General features: G+C 59.8%; 5 protein-coding genes across 5 annotated transcripts; all 5 read left to right on the forward strand.

Moving 5' to 3' along the window:
- Positions 1-870: 870 nt before the first annotated feature.
- Positions 871-5088, forward strand: LBRM_12_0900 (conserved hypothetical protein; the record flags this gene model as incomplete). The annotated part of the gene is made up of 1 exon (XM_001563089.2): positions 871-5088. The coding sequence occupies one exon, from the start codon at positions 871-873 to the stop codon at positions 5086-5088; it is 4218 nt and encodes a 1405-aa protein (XP_001563139.1).
- A 3337-nt stretch (positions 5089-8425) lies between these two features.
- On the forward strand, positions 8426-9307 carry LBRM_12_0910 (conserved hypothetical protein; the record flags this gene model as incomplete). Its single annotated transcript, XM_001563090.1, has 1 exon — positions 8426-9307. The coding sequence occupies one exon, from the start codon at positions 8426-8428 to the stop codon at positions 9305-9307; it is 882 nt and encodes a 293-aa protein (XP_001563140.1).
- An 835-nt stretch (positions 9308-10142) lies between these two features.
- On the forward strand, positions 10143-12455 carry LBRM_12_0920 (hypothetical protein, unknown function; the record flags this gene model as incomplete). The annotated part of the gene is made up of 1 exon (XM_001563091.2): positions 10143-12455. The coding sequence occupies one exon, from the start codon at positions 10143-10145 to the stop codon at positions 12453-12455; it is 2313 nt and encodes a 770-aa protein (XP_001563141.2).
- Positions 12456-14572: 2117 nt separating this feature from the next.
- LBRM_12_0930 (puromycin-sensitive aminopeptidase-like protein) lies at positions 14573-18622 on the forward strand (the record flags this gene model as incomplete). The annotated part of the gene is made up of 1 exon (XM_001563092.2): positions 14573-18622. The coding sequence occupies one exon, from the start codon at positions 14573-14575 to the stop codon at positions 18620-18622; it is 4050 nt and encodes a 1349-aa protein (XP_001563142.1).
- Positions 18623-19876: 1254 nt separating this feature from the next.
- LBRM_12_0940 (conserved hypothetical protein) lies at positions 19877-21163 on the forward strand (the record flags this gene model as incomplete). Its single annotated transcript, XM_001563093.1, has 1 exon — positions 19877-21163. The coding sequence occupies one exon, from the start codon at positions 19877-19879 to the stop codon at positions 21161-21163; it is 1287 nt and encodes a 428-aa protein (XP_001563143.1).
- Between the last annotated feature and the right edge of the window lie 350 nt (positions 21164-21513).

A 21513-nucleotide genomic window follows, 5' to 3' on the forward strand; every position in this document is an offset into this window, starting at 1 on the left:
TCTCCCTCCTCTTCTTTCCACCCTCGTATTTCATCAACCGGCAACTCACGAGCTTCGTACAGCTACGCCGTGCACGTTCGCGCGTCCTCTCTACTGCTCGGGCTCCTGCGGCCAAGGTCAGCTCAGAACAGACCCCCAGTGGCGCGCGGCAACCACATCACACTCCGACGCCAGACGCGATCATTATTTCTGTGCAGCTGAGCAGTCAAGCAACGACCTCTCTCTTCTCTCTCTGCGTTTACTCCCTTTCGCGTGCTCCTCGTTGAAGGGGCGGTGTACACGCTGAAACTGCATAGAACAGCTCTACAGCCGAAGGTCAAGGGGGCTGGGCAGGCGGGAGGGCGCTCACAGAAAGTTCTACGCAACGCTCCAACGGCCCCGCCGATAGGGGAATAGCGAGTCTTTGCATTGCCCTTCTCTAAATAGGTTGGTCAAGAAGCCACGCCGCTCCTCTGATCCACGTGTTGCTCCTCACAGCCAACAATAAACACACGAGCTCTCTCATAGATCGCCCACAGCAGAGGCAAGAGGGGCTGGAGTACACGACGGTGTGCCGCCTCCCCCTAGCCGCACTTGCTTGCTCACCCCTTCTCTCTATCTTGCTGTGCCTGTGTGTGTGGTTCTCCCCCTCACCCACCCACCGCTGGCCAGCATCCCCTTCTTACAATAGTCAAACATCATCCGCATCACAACTGGCCATTGTTCTTTTCAGCGACGGCGATACGCGTCCGCAGGGCTGCAAGTCCCTCTGGGGCTCTCATACCTCCCCTGCCAAGAGCCACGATCACGCTGTGTGCCCCCCTTGCCTCATCTTTCTCCCTCTTTCACCGAGACGTTTCCTCCATCTCGTGAATCTACCTAGCACTCGTCATGTTGGCACTTCGCGACGCCCACGCGCGTGGTGCGACGCGTGTCAGCATTGGGGGACAGCACCTCCTCACAGGCGGTGCGGACGGGGTTGTTTCGCTGTATTCGACAAAGCAGTGGCCCAAGGGGGCGGCGCTGTGGTCTTTCAGATGCCATGACGGGGCTGTCACCGATGTTATACTCGCCGACACGCTCGAGCTGGCACTCAGTTGCGGCCGCGATGGTTGCATACTGCTGCACGAGAGCATCTTGGACAGCGCAGAGCTTGTCTCTCGTGTCATATGCCGGGTCACAGGTGAGGTACGCTGCCTGGACATGGACGTCGAGAGGCGCCGGCTGTACATCGCGGGAGACTCGCTGCGGTGCCTGGACATGTCGCAGGACAAGTTTCAAATTCGCACGATTCCGTTGGTGGTGCCCTTCCCGCTGGTGTCGCTGGCGGTGTCGCCGTGTGGTCGATACATCGCCATGGCCAGCGCGTCCGGGGAGCTCGGCGTGGTGCGGCCACACGCCACGACATCGGCGGAGGCGAGCACTGCGCCGACGGTTTCGTTTGTTTTCCGCTCCGTCCTCTCGCCCGCCGCACAGAAAGAGGACACTGCGATGTACCGCATGTCGTGGTGCGGCACCACTGCAGGCGGGCTCATGCTGATGGTGCCTACCTTCACAGAGGTGCGAGTCTACGTGCTGGAGGACGGTCAGAGCGACGGCAGCCTCTCCGCACCGCGCCTGCATGCCGTTGGCGGGCTGCATGATGGGGACTTTACGGACCTGCACGGTGCGCTTGCCTATCGAATCACGAAGACCCAAGTGGCCTGCCTACTGGTCACGCGTGATGGGCTTTTCATTGGCAAGGCACATATCAAGACCTTAGCCATGTCGCGCCATACATCGGAGCGATACAACACTTTGTCTCCCTCTACCCCGGGTAGTGAACTCACCATGCTCGTGGCAACGGGAGTCGAGGCCCAAGGCAGCGCAGCCGCCGTCACCGATGTGCAGGTGAATCCGGCGAGTGGGGACGTCGTTGTGGGGCTCGCCGACGGGCGCGTTTCATTGCTGCGTCGAGCGTCGCCAAAGGCGTGGAACGCAGCCACGTCAGTTGATTCATCGGCCGCAGCGAACGAGGGTGGCACCGATGAGGGTGCTAAGAGCGCCGCAGAGGAGGATGATAAGGCGAAAGTCGCCAATCGGAAGTTGCGCCAGGACCGCCGTGCGGATAAGAAGAGTGTGTACGCTGGACCCGCGAAGGGCGGCGACCATGGCTTCATCGACGATGGCAGCGATGACGGCACGCTCTCTGAATCCTCCGTCGACTCCACCTCCACGGCATCCTCGGTCAGCGGCGTTGTTTCAGAGGACTTTGGGAAGGTTGTGTCGGACCTGCAGCGCAACGGCGCCTCTCTGCATGGAAACGATGGTGAACGACCCTCTCGCTGGCGCGATGATGAGAGAGCGGCACTGGCGCACGCCAACCGTGAGGCGGAACGGCAACGGGGCCGTAGTCGTTTTCTCGATGACGAGGCTGAGGAGGGAACACCCAGTGACGACGGAGACGAGATTGGCGACGGTACTGCCATGAGGGTACGAGGGCAGGCACGTGCTGCCTACGACGAGGAGGGCCACTACAGTCACGACGACGATGTGTCCATGGCGGGCCACGCAGAAGACAACGGCGACTTTGCGAATACCTCTTCGAGCCGCCAGCGCGGCTCGGCGCTGCCGCTCAGCCGTGGACTCGCGGTGCAGGACTATTCCTTTCAAATTGGCGCCACCCCAGCTGGGGAGGAGGGCACCTGCTATCTCGCTTACAACTCTGTCGGGTACATCCATTGCAGCCGCGAAGTCACCACAGTCCACTTCCACGACATTTCGCATCCTGCAGTGCGCGTGCAGCTGCGGGATACCATCGTGATGGGGGCACTAAGTCCTGTCGGCGCCGCCTTCATCGTTGTCCCGGCTGATCCCACCGAGGCGCAGGGCAGCGTGGACGAGGCTCCACGGCTCTCCGTCTTCTACCACGCCTTCATGCCTCTTGGCGCGCAGTCGGAGTGGCGTGTGGCGCTGCTGCCGGGCGAGACGGTGCGGTGCATGACTGCTGGTATCCGCTATGTCGCGGTCGCCACAAGCCACTACCTGCGCATCTTCTCCCTCTCTGGACTGGAGTTGGCGGTACTCAGCAAATGCCAGCGCATCGTGACGATGGTCGGCACCTCGTCGCGTAAGCTGATGAGCAGTTTCAAGGCCGACTTCGACCCATTGGCCATCATCACCCTCACCGGTACCGGCGAGCTGCAGATGGAGGTAATCGACGTCGGAGCACGTACTTCGGCGCTGCCGCCGCGCACGGTGCCCCTCACGGAGCTGCCGGACGGCTCAACCCATCAGTTGCAGTGGCTTGGCTGGTCAGAGGACGGTCTGCTGCATGTCGTGGACACCGCTGGTGTGGTGCGCATGTTCACGGAGGATTGGGGTGGATCGTGGGTCCCCGTGTACGACCCCCGCACGCTGGTCGACCAGTCGTACGCGCTGTGGGTGTACGGCATCAGCGAGAATGCACTGCTGGCCTACCGCTACTCCCGCGACGACCCGTCGTACCCAGCGGCGGCGGCGAGCGGGCTGAGCACAGAACTGGTGCCGCTCTTTCTCCCCCTGACCCGCACGATGAGTGAGGATGGCTTGGAGCGATGGGACAAGTTGCTTCGCCAGCAGCTGCGCTGCGACGAGCTCAAGCGGCACAGCACCTTCTACAACACATCCATTGCCAAGTACGACGAGGTCCACGACCACCACCTGCTCCAGTTCTTTGACAGCGCGCTCAAGAGCCAGCAAACAACGCGGGCGATGGAGCTGGCAATGCTGATGGAGATTCACGACCGCGTCGTGAAATGTGCACAACTCGCAAACACAAACGGGCACGTGAAGTTGGTGCCAAAGTTGCTGGCGCTTTATGACATGCGCATGGCGACGAAGCAGAGGCGGAAGTGCGCACTGCCCGCCAAGGAGACGCTCGTTTCGGAGAGGAAGAAGGACGAACTACTGCACAGGCTGTTGGGCCAGGGGTTGCCACAGGACACCAAGGCGAAGGCAACCAGCGGTGCTGCGGCTGCGGCACCGACACCGGTCTCCATCGAGGTCGAGGATGACGAATCGAAGGAAAAGAAGACTGAAAGCCGCACGAGTCCCCTTCGTGAACGAGCTTCGCCGACAGCGTCAAACCTGTCCGCAACGTCACCCTCAGCGATGTCAACAGCCACGACAATGATGACGGCGAACTCCAAGGCTTTGCCTATCCAAGCGCGGAGGCACATCTCGTTTGCGAAGGAAGTTGCTCTTTCACCGCCGGCGTCGCAGAGTTCACTGGACACACCTACCAGCGCTTTGTTGGCAACAAGAAGCAGCGCACCTGCACCTTCGCGCAAGGTTGTCAACCCGTTTGCCAAGCCCCTTGTAAAGTCCGCCAACGCCGCTGACGAGGTGCGGCATGCATCGTTGACAAGACCTCAGCAGCCGCACCATCAGCATCAGTCCCACCTGCAGGTGGCGACGCCTTCTACTGCGACTCATTTGTCCACTGCACCCGCCACGGAGGGCGACACACTCGTGGGCTCGTCGTACTTACACACACCGCCACGCATCAACGCCGTAGCGACAAGGACAAGCACCGTAGCCGTTGCTCCGGAGAATGATGCTGCCATGGACGTATCCCCAGTTGACTCAACGTCGCCAAGATCGCGCGTAAGTGCTGGGCACATTGCCTCTTCGCCGAGCCATGAGGCAAGGCTTTCGCCCAGTGTGAGCGCCGGCGGCAGTGCTACGACGCCTTCACTGTCTGCCACCATTCACAAGTCTGATGTGCATCGCCCAGCCACTCCGGCGCCGTCCGCTGGATTTGTTGCCCGCGAGCTGCCGAACACGAGCGGCGCTTCCCGTGCCAGTCGCGGTGCCGTCGATCCGTTCCTTGAAGAGTCGCCCCCAGTGTTCGCTTGTGCCTCCGACTCTGGGTGTCTGATGGGCGCCAATAGCAGCGCCACCGCGGCAGTGGCGGAGATACAGGTATCCATACAGTCGCTGCTTGATGCCGGACACAATGAAACGGCTCCGGTGGTGCGCAGCGACGGCTTCGGCGAGGCACTTCGCAAGCGCTACCGTGAGGACGAGGACGAGGACGAGGAGGCCGAGGGGGCACCAATTCCTGTGCTGCCCAAACTTTCTGTGTGATGCGCTCCTGTGCTGAGAGAGAGACCCCATACTGAGGTAGGTCTTCGTCACTGCAGGTTAGTTTTCATAGAACGAATGCTGTGGTGGATGCCCGTGTGTGTATGTGTGCGAGGACGATGCCCCCTTCCTTCCTCACTCGGTGCTGCCACTCTCTCTCTCTCTCTCTCGTGTCCTCGTTGTCGCAGGAACGATGGGGGGGGGAGCGCGCGGCATAGTTGCCAGAGAAGCGTAAGCAACAACGACAACTGCGTCGCTTACTCGGCCAAAGTTTCTCCCAGGTGAGCAAGAGGTGCGAGAGAGAGCGACCGCCTTCTCTATTCCTCTCGTGATGGCGCCTAAAGGGCCGCAGCAGCCCTTTCAGCGTTCCTGTGTTGATTTGATCTCTCGTGTAGGACTATAGTGTGGCACGGGTGTGCCTCACAGCGGTGAATGATGACGAGTCTCGCTTCTCTTCTCCCTTCCCTCTCCCGCAAAGCTGGCAAGCGAGATCGACTGAGCCTCCACTGAAGAGTAAAAACACCCCAGTCATGCGACGGCATCCCCCCCAATGGGCCGATCTCGCATCACATTGTGTATGCTATCTTAGCGTTCCCCCCACACGCCGGAGCGGGTCCTGGTAGGGTTTTAATATGAAAGTTTGTTCGCACTTCACCTGCACACGGAGTCGTGATCCTACATGAAAGACACGTCCGCTCTGTCGTTCGCCGAACTTGATGAGGACTACGCGTCCTTCAATCAGAGCGGCATCAGAAGCGTCGTGGGGGTCTCCGCGCGGTGGCGTTGTCGCACTGCCAGCGCAACAATCATAGAGTTCTTGCGAAATGAAGTCGATCCCCTCGATGCATGCATTGCGCAGCTCGAGCTCCAACACACAGAGGGTGACCTGTGGCAGTCTCTGTCAACGCTGCCTCAGCGGCGTGCAAGAGACTGCCCAGCGGGGTAGTGTCGGTTCAGGAATTCTGCACCGCCTTGGGAGAGGTGTGAGCTCACACTGCCGCACTACGCACACACACACCACACAGCAGCTCCCCCTTGTCATTCTATCCCAACAACAGCCGCCGCCTTAAGGAGCTGCCCTAGCCCTATTCAGCGCTCATATGGCACAAGGTACTCACAGGTAACACGTTTCTCCGAGAGATTCGGACCTGAGAGAAGGCAACGAAAGAGCTCCGTACGTGCGACGTAGTTTACGAGAACCACAGGGCCTGGGGAGGCGTGAGAAGCGGACTAGTTGGTGTCGGCGGAGAGGACTCGGCTGGCGCTGTACCGAAGTGACTGGCAGCCATGATTGCGACTGTACCAGCGCACCGCGAATCCTGTCGACGGTGCAGCGCATATACGAATACTCCTACTGTCTGTGCCTTCTCTTGCTGCGCTGCGGTGGTGTCGAGCGTAACCCTGAGCCGAGCCTGCGCTGTATGCGGCCCGTGAGACGCACTGACCCGACTCGGCGACGACAGGGCGGCTCGTCCCAGACGACCAGGGTTTCGCTGTAGTGCTGCCGAGGTAGACGAGGTGCGGTTGCGTGTACGTCTGAATTGGCTGACTTGCTCGCGGTGGAGTGGACGCTCTGAGAGAGAGGATTTGGTTGTCATTCCTCGCTCGCACCGTGTCCGCCCTCTCCTTCAACACTGCGCGGGTCACACACGAGGGGTGGATGAGGGGGTGAGGGGGTACACTCACTGTGTTTGCTGGGCGGCACGCGTAGGCACCCCTGCTTACTTGGGCTCAAGTGCAGGTGTGGAGTAGGTCCCCCTTATCCTGCTTTGCTCTCTCTCTCTCCAAGCGCTTGCAAGGCGGGCTTTTAGCCTCCTCGCCGCACGCGGCAACTCCGTTGAGGAGTTGAGAAGGCCCCGTTCGGTGGAGGTATCGCAGAAGCGGTCAGCGACTCACCGAGGGAGGCCGGCGCGCCGTGTGTACGCCTGTTCGGGGTTTTGGAGACGTCTCCGCCCTGGTAAGGCACATCGTGGCGCTTACGATGTTGAGGACAATTTATAATCGCGAACGCACTCCAGGCGCGCCTGTGGTTGTATGAGGCGCCGTATAGTGCGCTAGACTGAGGGCCCACGCGCACCACTTCGCGTACCATTCACACGTCACCGATCATGACCCCTCTTGGCGAGTTGATGCCTGTTGTGACCCCCCCTTTCCCTTCTCACTTCACCGTTCCCCTTTCCTCGCTCGTCCCGGGGCACAACAGTGCGCCGTCGTTGTCGCCACGCTAGATTCCATGAGGTTGTGCACCTCTCCGTCTCTCGTTCTCTCCGACATGTGTTGCTTGTTTGTTCAGCTCGCCTTTTCTTGTCCTTTCTTTGCGCCTCTTTGGCCCCTGATGAAGGAAGAACGGGAGCTCAGTGGTGTGCGCTGCGCCGCTGTGATGTGTCCTTCTTGGAATCCTCCTCCCGTCCCCATGCATAGACCTGCAGGGTGCTACGATGCGCAGCGCAGTGTATTAGCGGGTACTCCGTACTTCCTGCGCCGCACCCCTCTTGTTAATCGGCGCCAACGCCACTCCTCCCCCAAAGAAGCTTCACGAGCGCAGAGGTGGCCCCCTTTTGTCTGCACCTCACCCGTACAGCTGGTATCCACACTGCCGTGGTGAATATCCACCACCGTCTCATGTCTCTCTCGCTCTCTCTCTCTCTCTCTTTACCTGCTCTTGCTGCTGGTTTTACGTTCCCCGACTACTCGCTGTGCTTCCATCCGTGCGAGTCGCTCAGGCCTCTCTCGTAGAGGACACACACACACACACAAGTAGGCCTCAGGTAGCTTCCTTTGGGTCTCATCGACCCTACGCGCTCTCTAGGCCATCGCGAACCCGCCTTCCAACCCAACTCGTCCTCGCTCTCCATCTCCCTGACGCTTTGCAACTCGTGCCTGCGCGGTTATTGTCGCAGCGTTCCGCTTCTACTCACTCCCTCCTCACTTCCCTGCCGCCAGCCGTGCATCCGCTGAAGCACGTGCAGCGGCGATTTTCTTCTCCACCTCGCAAGGGACGTGACTCCCCCCTCCCTCTGCTCAGCCGCATTACTTCTCTGCTCTGAGCTTTTCGCAGAGGCATAGTTAGCCACAGCGTCGGGCACGTTGTTCTCTTCACTCCTCCGCGTGACGCGACACGTGTGCTCAATCGGAGTTTTGTGCGTACCAGTGCAGCTTTAGGTGAGTAGGTGCCCGTGTGTTGCCTCGCCACCCAGTCAGCGGTTTTTCGTGTCTGATGTTTGTGTTGTATGTCCACTCTTTCTGCGCCCTTCCACACCGTCGCCTTTCTGCACCTCGCTAGCCGTGCTCTGCTTTCTCTAGTGAAACCTCCGCCGCTTGCGCGAGGACTCTGCAGGCCATGGCCATGGCAATTCACGCAGGGAGTCAGGCGGAGACACCAGTGCGTAATGCACTGCGCGTGTTCGTGCCCCTCTTCACCTGCATTTTCTTTCTCTTATACATCACGGACACGTTCAGTGTCATCAGCCGCGTGCAGAATATTGTCCGGGCCGAGGAGACATCGCTACGCTCTGCGTCTGGGATTACTGAGTTTTGCAAGGAGCTGCAGAATCTGGCGCAGCAGCAGTACTGGCAGGTGCTTCTCTTTGTCACGTCGCTCTACCTCACACTACAGACGTTCTGTGTCCCTGGCACGGTGGTGCTGAACGCCGCCGTCGGAGCCATAATGGGCACCTTGCTGGGTGTGCCGTACTGTACCTTCTTGGGGACGATAGGTGCTATGGGCTGTTATTTCCTCTCCCGCATCGTCGGTACGTCGCTTGTGGAGGTGGTTGACGCGCGGCTAATGAAGGGCAAAGGCTTCACAAGGATTCGCAACCAAGTCTCCCACCACCGCACTGACTTGTTCGTGTATTTAATATTTCTTCGCTTGACCCCAATTTTGCCCAACTGGCTGGTAAATCTCGCCTCTCCTCTGCTTGGGGTACCCCTGCAGACGTTTGCGGGGGCAACCGCTCTGGGCATTGTGCCGCAGACGTACTTGACAGTGCGCTTCGGCTCGCTGGCGCACTCGGGAAAGCCTGGCGAGAAGAAGCGCATCGTGACCCCGTGGGACACGCTGCTGCTGGCCGTCATTGGTGTGGGCATCCTCGTCGGTTTCCGGCTCAAGAAGAAATTCGCGCAGGACCGGAAAGACGGCGGTAACGGCGGAGCGGGCATGGAGAAGATCTCTGTCATCACCACCTCACGCAGTACCGTACTGGGACCGTTGTTAGTGTAGTACGAGAGAGAGGCTATACACTTAAAGCCAACTGCTAGGAGACGCTTCTCTGATTCCTCTACTACTACATCCTTGCTCAGCGACGTACATTGGGAGTCTCCTATCCTGTGCATTTCAGCAACTGCCGCCCGCTCATGTGGATGACGATGACGCCGCGAACACCGAACACCTCATCCACCCATGCATGCATCGGTACGGATACGCAACTTCTTCAAACAAGCAAAGTCACAATGCTGCTCTCGCATGTTGGCACACGCCGAGCAGATCTGCCCCCCCCCCCCTCCGCGTTGGTGGCGGGACTTCCTTAAGTCCGTACCGCACCACTGCCCATCAACACATGGGTATCATCTGTGGCTTCTCTCTCTTTTCCCCTCTTGCCCATCTCTCTCTCTTACCCGGTCTTGCCACTGCGCCACTCTTGTAAAGCAACAGAGCAGCGAGGACTCCTTCCCCATGCGTCTCACTGTCTTTCAACTTGAGTAAGAACAGCCAGATCAGAGAACGGTGAATGCAGCCGGGCAGCAATGCGCCGCCAAACTCACAGCGCAGCGCGTTTGGTCGCATGATGGCCGCCAGGCGTGCCAGGGGGGTTGATGGAAACGAAGGTGGCGGTGATTCCACCACAGCCCACTCCAACTCGTGCCCTCCACTGCCTGTCATTCGACAGCCGCAGAGCACGACTCTCTCTGCGTGCGATGCCTCCCCTATTTCCCATGTCAGCTCGACGAGCCACCAGTGTGATGTAGCGGTGCTCAAGTCGTCCAGCAAAGCACCGTTGTCGACGCCGTACGTCATCACGGATAAGACTCCACGCGCAGAGCTGCTCGCCATCATCATGCAGCTGCAGGCTGATCTCACACAGCGAACAGACAGCGTGAATGCAATTCAACGAAACTTTGAGCGACTGAGCGCGATGCACCACGCTGAGCAGCTCGAGCTTCGGCGCTTGCGCTTGTTGGAAAAAGCGCAACGTGGGGCTGAGGTCAACAACGACGAAGCCACGATCCGGCAACTGGAGAGCGCTGTAGCAGATATGCGGTGCAAGGCGCTGGAAGAGCAGGCCACGGGCGCTCAGCTAGAGGCGAAGCTGCAGGCGGCGAAGTCGTCGTGCGAACTTCAACATGGCATCACCGGACTCATCACGTTACACGCGGATGGCTTTCGAGAGGTTCTGCAGGCGGAGGCGGCGGCCTTTTCGCAGTTTCACGCGTTTGCTATCGCTGAGCGTGCCGCCATCGATGCTCGGCATGAAGCGCTGCGTCAGCAGCTACTTTGCAGCGATGTCGCGCAGTTAGTGGCCGATCACCACGCGCAGATTGTGCCCTATTTGGTTCCAGGTGGTGTTACTGACAGCCGCCGGCTGCTGGAGACATCAGCGCAGGCGTCGACTGCCACCATAGTGGAGCTGGTGCACCCGTGGCTTTGTGAGGTGGCAGAGGCGACGCGCCAGTATGTCGCCGCTGCACAAGTAGCTGATCAGCAACGCGCGCTCACCGAGGCCGAAATCCAGCGCGATCGAGAGGAGCTGAAGCATACTCTTGGAGAGATGCTCCACCTGCGACTGCGTGCGATAGAGGAGGAGGAGCAGACAGGACGAAGTGCGCTTCTCTTCGGTGCGCTGCAGGTGCGCGCCGTTGCTAAGGGGACCTTTGATGAGGTACGTCTGCTGAGGGCGAGAGCTGAAGCAGCGGCAACGGTGGCCCATTCCTCGTGGGAGGTGACGGCGGCTCTGCACGCGCGTCGCGTTTTGGACTGGTGTGATGCGGCGGACGCACGACTCGTCGACTTGTGCAATGCCGTTGAGATTTCGATGGCCGAGAAGTCGAGAGAGTGCGACGGGTGGCGGCAGAAGGCTGCACAGGAGCTTCTGCTGGGAGAACGTAAGCGTCTCCAAGACCTGCATGAGTCGCAGGTGCAGGCCATGCGCGACGACTGGACGAGGCAGAAGAGTGCTGCACAGCGGACGCATGAAATGCAACTCGCACAAGTGCGAACTGATCTCGTGGGCCGCATAAAAGTCGCCGAGGAACGTCGCGTTACAGCGGAGAAGCAGACTGGCACCAGCGAGGCCGCTCTCATTCAAGTGAAGCGCGACCACGCTGCGGAAGTGCAGTCAGTTGAGACATACTGGCGGTCTGCCATCTCCGACGCAGTGGGCGATTGTGAGCAGCGTTGGATGAAGATGTGTGAAGAGTATCAGGAGCGGCAACAGGCCTGTGCCAGGGCTATGCTACAACTTCTACTTGATCATGTGTGCACCCGTGGCCACTGCGTGTGCCAGGAGGAGGAAGCACGCGCAGATGTCTGTCGCAGGCACTGGAAGAATCGAACATCGCAGCTTCAGAGCGAACAGGCTGCTACGGTGCAGCGTTGTGTGACGGCTGCGGTGCTGCTTGAGCGTGTGCGGCGTCATGTGCAGGATGAAGATGCAAATCGTGCTGTGTTGTGTGCATCCGCTGCTGCGGATTGGACGGCACTCGTCAGCAGAGAGGCAGTGCATAAGGCGGAGGCTCATCACGTCCTATCCATGCGCGCTGCAGCCGACAGACTGGAGGGTGTGCGCGCGGAGGCCGCTGAGAGAGATGATAAGTGGCGGCAGCGCCTCGATGCACTCGAAGCGGACGTTGGACAAGCAAAAGAAGAGCGCTTAGGTGCTGTTGTGGCTGCGCGGGAGGCACAGGCCGCGCTGCAGGCCACTCAGCGAGACTTCACTGTGTACAGGTCTAGCGTCACGGCTGCGGCGCGCTGCATCGAGGTGGCTGAGAGCGCCACTGAGAGCGCCTGTTGCTGTCCCCTATGCCTGGAGCTATATACCCAGCCCGTTGCCTGTGTGCCGTGTGGGCACATTTACTGCTCAAGCTGCCTCTTGCGACACCCACGGAATAGCGAGTTGTCGAGTCTCACTTCGTCATTTACCTCTGCTGGGGGTGCCTCAACCGGTGAAAATAGCGCGGTTGGCGCGAGGGCTGAGCTGGAGGTGGCCCAGTGGTTACGCAAGAGGTTCACCCCACGCACCGGTCTCTTCTGCCCTGAGTGTGCGTCGGCGACAGTGTCGACTGTGGTGGAACTGCAGGCACTTGGTGAGCTCACAGCGAAGTATGACTATAAGAAACGAAGTATCGCGGTGCTCTTGGCTGAGCTGCGGTGATCACCTGTAGGCTTGACAAATGCATAGGCACGGAGCGGATCCCAGGAGGAATGCGAATGCGCACGCGCACTGTAGGTTTCTCGAGGAGTAATGAGGCCTGTGTGCGAGTGCGTATCTCCTTTATCGCCCTGGGCGGCACTGTGTTGACTGCTGTGGTGTTGTGGTCTTCGCTTATGCTGTTCGCGTCGCATCTTCTCAACATGAGCGTTACTCCCCAAAGATGAAGCTGCGCATGAAGACGAGAGAGAAAAACAGAGAGGGAGAGAAGGAGCGATGGAGCACTTTCGCCGAATGGTACTCTACTCCAGTGGTGCTGCTGTGCACCTGCTTGGAGCTGCCCTCAACGACGCTGCTGTCCGCTGCACTGTACTGTGGTCCGCCGGAGCATGACAGCGAAGGACAAGGAACGTGGCCCGCACATGTGCGGCCAGAGACGCACGCACTTGCCGATTGCGTTTCACATGCACAGTCGCGAAGCCCACACGTGTGGCTCAGTTTATGCCTGCCGCCATCCACCACCTCCTCATGCCTTCTTCCTTTGCTCTGCATGCATCAACACACCCCTGCATGCCAGCCTCCCCCCCCCCCCCCCCCCAGCAAGCCAGTACTGGGCGTTCCGCCATTCGCCCATCTCCTCACCCTACACCAGCACGTCCATGTGAATGCATTCCGGATCTGCTTAATTCCTATCACTGGCTCTCCCCAGCTCTCTAGTCGCTTCTCTCCGTATCACCCTGTACAGTCTCTGCTTGTCTCTCCTTCCCACTATCTGTTCCACTCGCTCCCTCTTTCTTTGTCGTCACTCCCTCAGAAGTTTGGCAGACGACGTACGCAGCGGGCAAGCGGACGCTGAAGGATTGTTAAAGAGGCCCATTCAGACACTCCAGCCCAGGAGGACACCCATACACACATATTTGCTGCTGGCGGTCTTCCGTGCCCCGCATGCTTCGAGTCCGTTTTGCTGGGCGCCTGTGTTTCTGTTTTTTTTTTTTTTTTTAGGTTTTGCATCAGACTGCCAATGACATCATCCCGCGCCACATTAATGGCATTAGACCCCACACCGCACTCTCACCTCTTTTCTAAGATCCTCCCCTTCCTCCGCTTCTCATTCCGCTCTCTCTTTCCTCTCTAGGGGCTTTTCACTTCCCCCTTTCATCGCCCTACTCTGACTCGCGAACTCTGCCGCGGCGTTCTCGCTTTGCAACCTCAACTCTCCCCTCCTTTTCTGTTTCGTCTCTCTCTCTGTGCGTGCTGTCTCACCCACATCCCTCCTCTCGTCTTGTTCCTTGCCTCTCAGACTCGCCACTCGCTCTGTGCGAAGACATGCGTGTGCCCGTCTTTGCGTCTCCTTAGTGTTCCTCTTCACTTTGCTGTTGCTGATTGGCATCGGCAGCAACTCGCTCGCTCTGCCCTCCTCGCCTTGTGGCGACGTGTCTCTTTTGGCTGTCGTCACTTTCCTAACTGCGTCGTGTCCGCTCGCCGCCCTCCGCATACTTCACAACTTTGTTGGTTTGTCCCTCTTCTCTCTCGCGCGCGCTCTCTCTCTCTCTCTCAACCACTTCAAGGAGTCGAACTGGGCGCCACCGCCAAGTCTCGTACACCTCATCCCTCTCACCACAGCCCCGCTTCGGCTTCTTTGTTCGCCATTTTCTCTGCGGCCGCGTGTGCTGCCGGATTTCGACTGGCAGAGGGCCTTCTGCGCGTGTGTCACAGTGGGTTTACTTCTGTTTCCCGCTTCCCTTCTCGCGCTGGCCTTCCGTCTCCCCCTTCTCTCCCCCTCAGCGAGGCGCACGCGCGCGCGTTGATTAGGGCTCTACCGACTGTAGTCGTCGCTGCGGGTGCTGCGGGGTTGTCTCTGCAGCCTTCACCTGCACCCCCGCCATCGCTGTGGTGGTGCGCTGCCGTGCTGAGGTGCCCTTCGTTTACCCTTTTCGGTTTCGCGCCTCCGCGTCATTCCTTCACAGTGCTGAGGGCGCATGTCGCGCTGGGTTAGCACAGAGCGGCTCGAGTAGATCATCTGAAAACAACAATTTTCTGTCATTGGTAGGGCGGCGCTACGTATTCGCATACGAACTCAGCCACCGACATCGCTTATCCCTCTTGTGGTCGAGTCGCTGATGGTGGGCATGTCGTCCTCTATGTCTCTGCCTCCTGTACCGGAGGCGGTGCTCGAGGGACTCCTGTCGCCGGCGTTCAGAATGCCGTCGTGCGTACTGCCGCAGCACTACGCACTGGAGTTTCAGCCTGACGCGCAGCACAGCGCCTTTCTTGGCTCGGTGTACATAACGCTGCGTGTGCTCGAGGCACCCGCACATCCTTTTCACCATCTCATCCTCCATGCACTGGGCCTTCGCGTTGAGGCGTCATCAATACGTGTCTTTGTGCCCACGGACCCCTCTAGCGTCTTTGGCGACGCTGTCCTGCCGGCTCACCCGAGTCACCACCTTGGTGATGAGATGTCACGTCAACGACCGTTCCGGATGGAGGAGGGTCACTATGTTGCGTGCCAAAGCTTGAACACGATCGACATCAGTGAGACGGTGCTGCTTTCCTTCGCCGAGTGCTTGCCGAGTGAGGTGGGTGACACCTTCACGCTTATTGTCGACCGTTTCGGCGGCGTCATCGAGACGCCTCCCGAAATGGAGGGGCTTTTCCATTCCAGCCCCACTGATGCCACCGTACTGAGCACGCACCTCGAGCCGACTGGAGCGCGCCGGCTCTACCCCTGCTTTGATGAGCCAGCGATTCAAGCCACCTTTCAGTTGTCTGTCATCGCCGCCGCCGCGCAAACGGTTCTGTCGAACACGGAAGTTGAGGCGGACATAACAGTGACATCGCTGCCATACGTCGTGCAGGCGCGGCAGGGCATGAGTGAGGACACCGACGACCCGCGTGGAGAGGCAATCGCGTCGCTGACGTGCGCTTCGCCATCGCGCCAGCCATCGCCTCCAGCGGCATCCTGGCACTGCATACGTTTCCGAATCACCCCCCCACTTCACACCTGCATTGTTGGGTTTCACGTGGGTCGCTTCACCTTTCTCGAGCAGCGCTCGCCACGCTCACGAGTGCTGTGCCGAGTGGTGCTGCCGCACACAGAACCGAGCAGCAGCGGCTGTTTTGCGCTTGACTTGGCCACTAAGGCCGTCGATTTCTTTGCGGATTTCTTCGGTGTGCGACTGCCGCTGAGGAAGCTGGACGTGGTCGGCGTGGAGGCGTTCTCTGTGCTTGGCATGGAGAACTGGGGTATGATCAACCTGCTGAAGGACTACCTTGTGGTGACTTCGACGACTCCGCTGGAGCGCCGCCAGCGCTTGACGCGGCTTATTGGCCACGAGATCTGCCACCAGTGGTTTGGCGACTGGATCTCCATCGAGTGGTGGAACTGTCTGTGGCTGAAGGAGGGTATGTGCCGCTACCTTGAGTACTTCTTCAGCAACGCCGTTTTCCCTGGCTGGGGCCTGTGGAACGAGTTCTTGTGCAACATAATGAGTGGCGCGCTGCTCGCCGACGCTGACCCGCGCGAGACGCACCCGGTTGACTGTTGTAACCCGGCACCACGACGTATCTACGACTCCTTCGACGCAATCAGCTATGGCAAGGGGGCGTGCGTGCTACGGATGCTGTTCAGCATCATCGGTGTGGAATGGCTGAAACGCGCAACGCACCTGCTGATGATGCGCTTCGCCGGACGCGCGATCAACGCGAAGGACCTCGGTGACTGCATCGTTGACACGGCAGAGGAGCGATGCAGTGGTGAGGCGCAGCGGCAGCACTTCAAGGCGATTTGCTCGTGTCTTCGCATGATGGAGACGGTGAGCCACCCCTACCTCTACATCTACCAGGGGCCAGACGAGTCCTATACGATCACGCAATACATATCTCCGAGCAAGCGGCACGGCCTTCTCATCGAGTACCTCGAGCAGCAGCGCAGCAGAGAAAATGCACCGGTAATTGACCTCTTCTCCGCTCCTGTCCACGCATCGTTTGAGTGGACGCCGGAGACGACGCTCCGTCGTTTCCCCGCATCCTTCTCGATTCCGCTGCGCACCGTGCAGTGGACGCCGAGCGGCCACAGTAATATGCATCTCATCTTCCTCGAAGAGGTAGAGCACCACTCCGCCTATCCAACATCTGCGTCTACGCTGATGGCGACGAGAGGGGCCCTTCTCACACCGCCGGCAGCGGTGCATGGCCACGCCGGTACTGAGGCTGGAGCGGTGCCGGGGGCAGTGACCTCCTCCCCTCCCTACCAGACCCCACCGTTGTCGCCCCCTTTTGGGGCACTGAGTGGCCCGTGCTACTTCAACCAAGGCGGCAGCGGTTTCTTCCAGTGCGACTACGACGCAGCGACGTGGCGCCGCCTCTTCGAGTTCATCGCCTTCTTCTCAGAGGAGGACCGGATGATCACCACAATGCACTTCATCAATTTCGCCAAGGCGCAGCTCGGCCATCAGCCCGGTGACACCGGCGATCGCTGCACGCTCTTCTTCGAGTGGCTGCTGCACCTTACCAGCACACCCGGCGCCATGAACTCGTTTTTGTGGGAACTCGTCACCAAGGCGCTCATGACACTCGTCCAGCTGGTGCAGTCGCACTACTGCCACTCGATCGTGAAGGAGTTTGTGAACACTCTCTACGTGCCCTTGCAGCGGCGCTGTGCGCTGTCATTCTTCGCCCAGGAGAATACGGCGTCCTTCCAGAGCTCAACCCACCTTTCTCGTCAACTCGTGCTCCGCATCCTGCAGTTGCTGTGTCTCTGCAACAACCCAGCGGTGATGGAGGAGGCAGAGAAAGCCGCGCAGTGGTCGCTCGCGACGCTGCTGTCACCTGACGACTCGTCCCTCCATACATCCAGCAGCCTACTCAGCACCGCCGCTGGTGGCACTGGGAAGGAGGCGTTTGGCAGCGGTGTCGCATACCCTAGAAACACAAGCACCTCCGCCAGCCCTGGGCATCCCTCCGACTCAGGTGTGAGTGCCGGGTTCCCGCTTTCTGCAGAGGTTGCCACCGTTCGAAGCAGCGGCTCTTCGCTGCCATTAACCTTGCCGCCTGCGGCAGTGGTGCGGCCACTTCGTGATGTGTCGGCACCACCGGCGACGCCGATGGGCAACATAGCGAACTCGTACTCGCACGGCTCCGTTAAGCTTACCTCTTCGCCGGGAAAAGTACTGAATGTGTCCAACGAGTCGATTTTGGGGTACGCCGCCTCCTCGGTTCCCCACTCTGGGCTGCTACTCTCGTCTGCTCCGGTGGCCGAGCCTGGCAGCAGCGATCTGTTCGACGCCACCTACACCAACCCCTCAGGTGGTGTGGGCGGGGGATCCAGCGCGAAAAGCACGAACTTGCACAGCCACCTCTGCCACCTCACCGGCGACTTTCACATCGATGATCCCAGCCACATTGAAGCCGGCTCAATCGCGCTGACGCACCTCGTCACGCAGGGTAGGCTGACGTACTGGGTAGCGGCCGCGGCTGTTGCCGTGGAGCTGCTGCGGCTGAACCGCGACGAGCTGGAGCGGGTGGGCGCGATGCCGGTACCAGTAGCGCGAATGGCGAAGGTGAGTCCAGAGCAGCGACGCAGAGTCCTGCAGCTCGTCCTTCCCCCAGTGTTCGCGCTCAACCAGAAGTCGGCATTCCCGTTCATGGAAAAAGTGTTCTACGCCGTGCCGGTTCTCGAGTCGTCCATCGTCATGGGGCTCTACCGCAACTCGTGCTTCTTCTCGCACCTGCTGTCAAACCGGCAGCTTATGACTGACCGACACACGTTAGAGTTTATTCTCCGCTACGGCGCTGAAGTGTGCGCTAACGGCTATGTCGTTGCACAGCTGAAGCTGCTGGTGTACGCTTGCCTATCCGTGCACAGCCCTGCTCTCACAGCGAGCGTGGAGCAGTACAAGGGCGTGGAGTTCGCTGACAGCTCGCAGCCGACGGACTCGTTCTCATCCAGGAAGTGTTCCTCGAAGTCCTCTTCGCCGGGGACTTCCTCGAACAGTGCGGCTGTGTCGGAGCGAAGCGCGCTGCGTGCGCGGTATCCTGCGGTGGTGGAGGTGTTGGATTGCATGGAGTCCAACTGCGTCTGGATAGATTATTGCAGCAGCTACTACGATCAGTTTCTGTGCGAGAAGCTGCATAGTGCGGCGCGGCAGCCGATGCGCAATGGGGGGTAGCACACCGGTGCAGTCGTCCATCCCATTGGGGGATGCAAGCGACAGCCCGTGCGAGACTTTCGACGGCGTCAGCACCTGAGTCGACCAGAGCAGAGCGAGGCAACAAGAGATGCGAGAAGGCCTTACCAGAAATGTTCGACAGAGGATGAGGGGGAGGGTTCTGGTGCGCCAGTGCTCCGGTGTGTCGAGTCCGGGCATTTTTTCGCCTCGAGCAGCTGCGTCTGTTCACGTCGGTGGACCTCCGTTGGCAGATGGCCATCGTCCGCGGTGAGCGGAGGTATCAGTATGTGCTCATACACGCACGTCTCGCTCTCTCTCTTTCTTTCTATGGACATGGGCGAGGGCGCTGTGTGCACCGAGGGGATACTGACGCTGTCCAGTGATGGACACGAGGGCAACTACGATCCACTAACTCCCGCCAAGACGGGAGGAACGAGAGAGAAAAGACCCCAACCCTTACGCACTCCCCTCCTCTCCCACCGACCGGGTGCTGAGGGAGAGGGAGAAGATGAGCGAGCACACATCACACTCATGCACACGCGCAGCAGTCCATTGGGAGGTGACATAGCCGCCCCTCTTCCCACCTATGGCTCTCTTTCTCTTCTATACAAAGAGGAGGTATGAAGGGGGCATCAGGGATAGAAGGCTGGGGCAGGGAGGGGGGGGGAGAAGCGAGCCTAAGTTAGCGCACATCGGTACTGAGGAGGAGCGGTGCGCCTTTCCTGATGTTCCTCCGCCAGCGCTCTCCCACTCGATCGTGCGCCTCTCCACGATGCCGCCATTAGGAGTCTCCCGCTGCTGCAACTTGCCCGCGACAATGTCCTGAACGTTTTCCAATTTTCTCGCCTTTTCCTCTCCACCCGCGCGTGCGTCTGTGCATCAAACCTCTGAACTGCCAGTGGAGCACACGTGAATACCCATCGCACGGTGTCCCGCAACCTCCACTCCTTTCTCGTCCGCCCTTCAGGATCCTCCATCGCGTGGCAGCGTGCGCTTTATGCGCCCATTCATTCGTCACCACTTCTCTCCTTCCCACTCTTGGCTCGTCTACGTAGTGCCCAGACCGTGTAGCGTGGACTCCTGAAGTGCGCGCTTTGCTACCGCCGCTCTCTCGTGGTCCACACCAGCCTTGCTTCTTGTTGCTTTGCCCATCAGCGCCTCGTCGTTCTCACTACCCCCTCTCCTCAGCAGCGCCTGCGATCCTTTCCGCCCCCATTTGAGGCAAACTTGCTCCCTGCCTGCACGCTTCTTACCATGTTGCATCTAGCGTCGGAGCCGCAGAGGAAGAAGGGGCCAGCGGTGCCCGAGTACAGTCGCTTCCTGTTTGGTCTGGCACTGCTACTCACCATCCTCTCTGACAGCTCCATGAACAGTCATTTCGCGGCACTCAGCACTATCATCACAGCCAACAGCGACCCGAGCGCGTTGCAGCAGCTGGCAACCTTTGCCGCCATGGAAGACGTTGCGGAGGAGGAGCACCTCGATTGGGGTTCCACTGGTCGACTTGTTCATGCGCAGCCAACATCGCTGGCGAAGCCGCGCAGCGCGGTACCGCCGAATCCACTGGAGCTGGACAGCGTCTCTCCCCGGACACACCACCGCACCGACTCGGATAATATGCTCAGCGATAGTCACAGGTCGCTCACTGGCACCTCCACGGATGAAACGGCCGGCAAGTCATCTACTGCTTCATCATCTTTCTCTCGCCGCCGTCCCCATCGCCGCCATCACTGCCGCCGCAGTACTGCGAGCGGAGCCGTGTCTGACGTGCTGTCCAACGGTGAGGCTGCTGCGAAGCTAAGCGCGCCCCGTCCGGTCCACAGCTACGTGATGTGGACAAAGTTCCACGTGATGGAGCTCGCCAACAGTACGGGCTCAAACAACTTTGTCCACATCACGGAACGCTTCTTGCAGTACCAGCGGATGTTCCCCATTATCTATCGGTGTGACCTGAGCAAAGTCGACTGCCCCTATGAGGCAGACCTGCTGGCTTTCCCCAAGGTCGGTCTCGCAGCTTCCAGCCGGTGGGCTTGCGAGAGCTGCGGTAAAAGGCACAACGTCGTCTGCGAGAGTTGCCTGCGCTGTCGCACCCCGGGGCCGTACGCGAAGTTGCTCATCGGCCAGGTAGTGAAGGCCGTTGGCTGCACTGAGAGCCTCGTGCGCTTCTTCTACGCCACTCACCCCGATCTCATGATTCACCGCGCGGAGTGCCACTACGATACGGACGGTGGCGTCGCGGGGGGTGGTAAGGGGTGTGCTTCCATCTACATTCGCCGCGAGGATGCTGCGCCGCTTCAGCAGAAGCTACATCACAACGCATTCTTTGACGTGGACAGCGAGACGGAGGAGCTGCTAGTCTACTACGTGTACGCTGAGCAGCGGGAGTGGCTGCAGCGTTATGTGCAGCAACGCATCTCGACCGCGGAGCGGCGCCCTCTCTTTTTGCCTCTGTCGCCATTGGTGGTAAAGGAGAGTACGCCTTGCGCGGCACCAGCGAGGCGTTGCATCGGTCGCGGGCAGGGCCGCCAGCATCAGGGGTGAGGTTGTGGTTCCACGAGCTTCACAGCCACCCCAGCGGTGCACCAACAAGGAGGATCAAGACGCGGCGAACACGCCATGCGCCAGCGCAGGTACCAGCTGAGAGAGCCGCACTCACACGAGTCTGAAGCAAGCGGCGACTGATATGTTCCCAAGCAGAGTGACGAGGCAGCGGCGAAGGACGAAAAGGTGTCCGTGCGCGCAGAGAGCGAATAGGCGGCGTGGAAAAGGATATTGCGTGCATAGAGAGGCGAGGGGGGAGGCGTACTCGTCCGGTGGTGTGCGTTCACGTTCGCCTTGAGCTTTGCTGAGCAATGCGGGGCATCGCGCACCACTAAAGAAGCAGCGAACAG

The sequence above is a fragment of the Leishmania braziliensis genome, chromosome 12 (assembly GCF_000002845.2).
Source record: "Leishmania braziliensis MHOM/BR/75/M2904 complete genome, chromosome 12".
In the NCBI taxonomy this organism is placed as follows: Eukaryota; Euglenozoa; class Kinetoplastea; order Trypanosomatida; family Trypanosomatidae; genus Leishmania; species Leishmania braziliensis.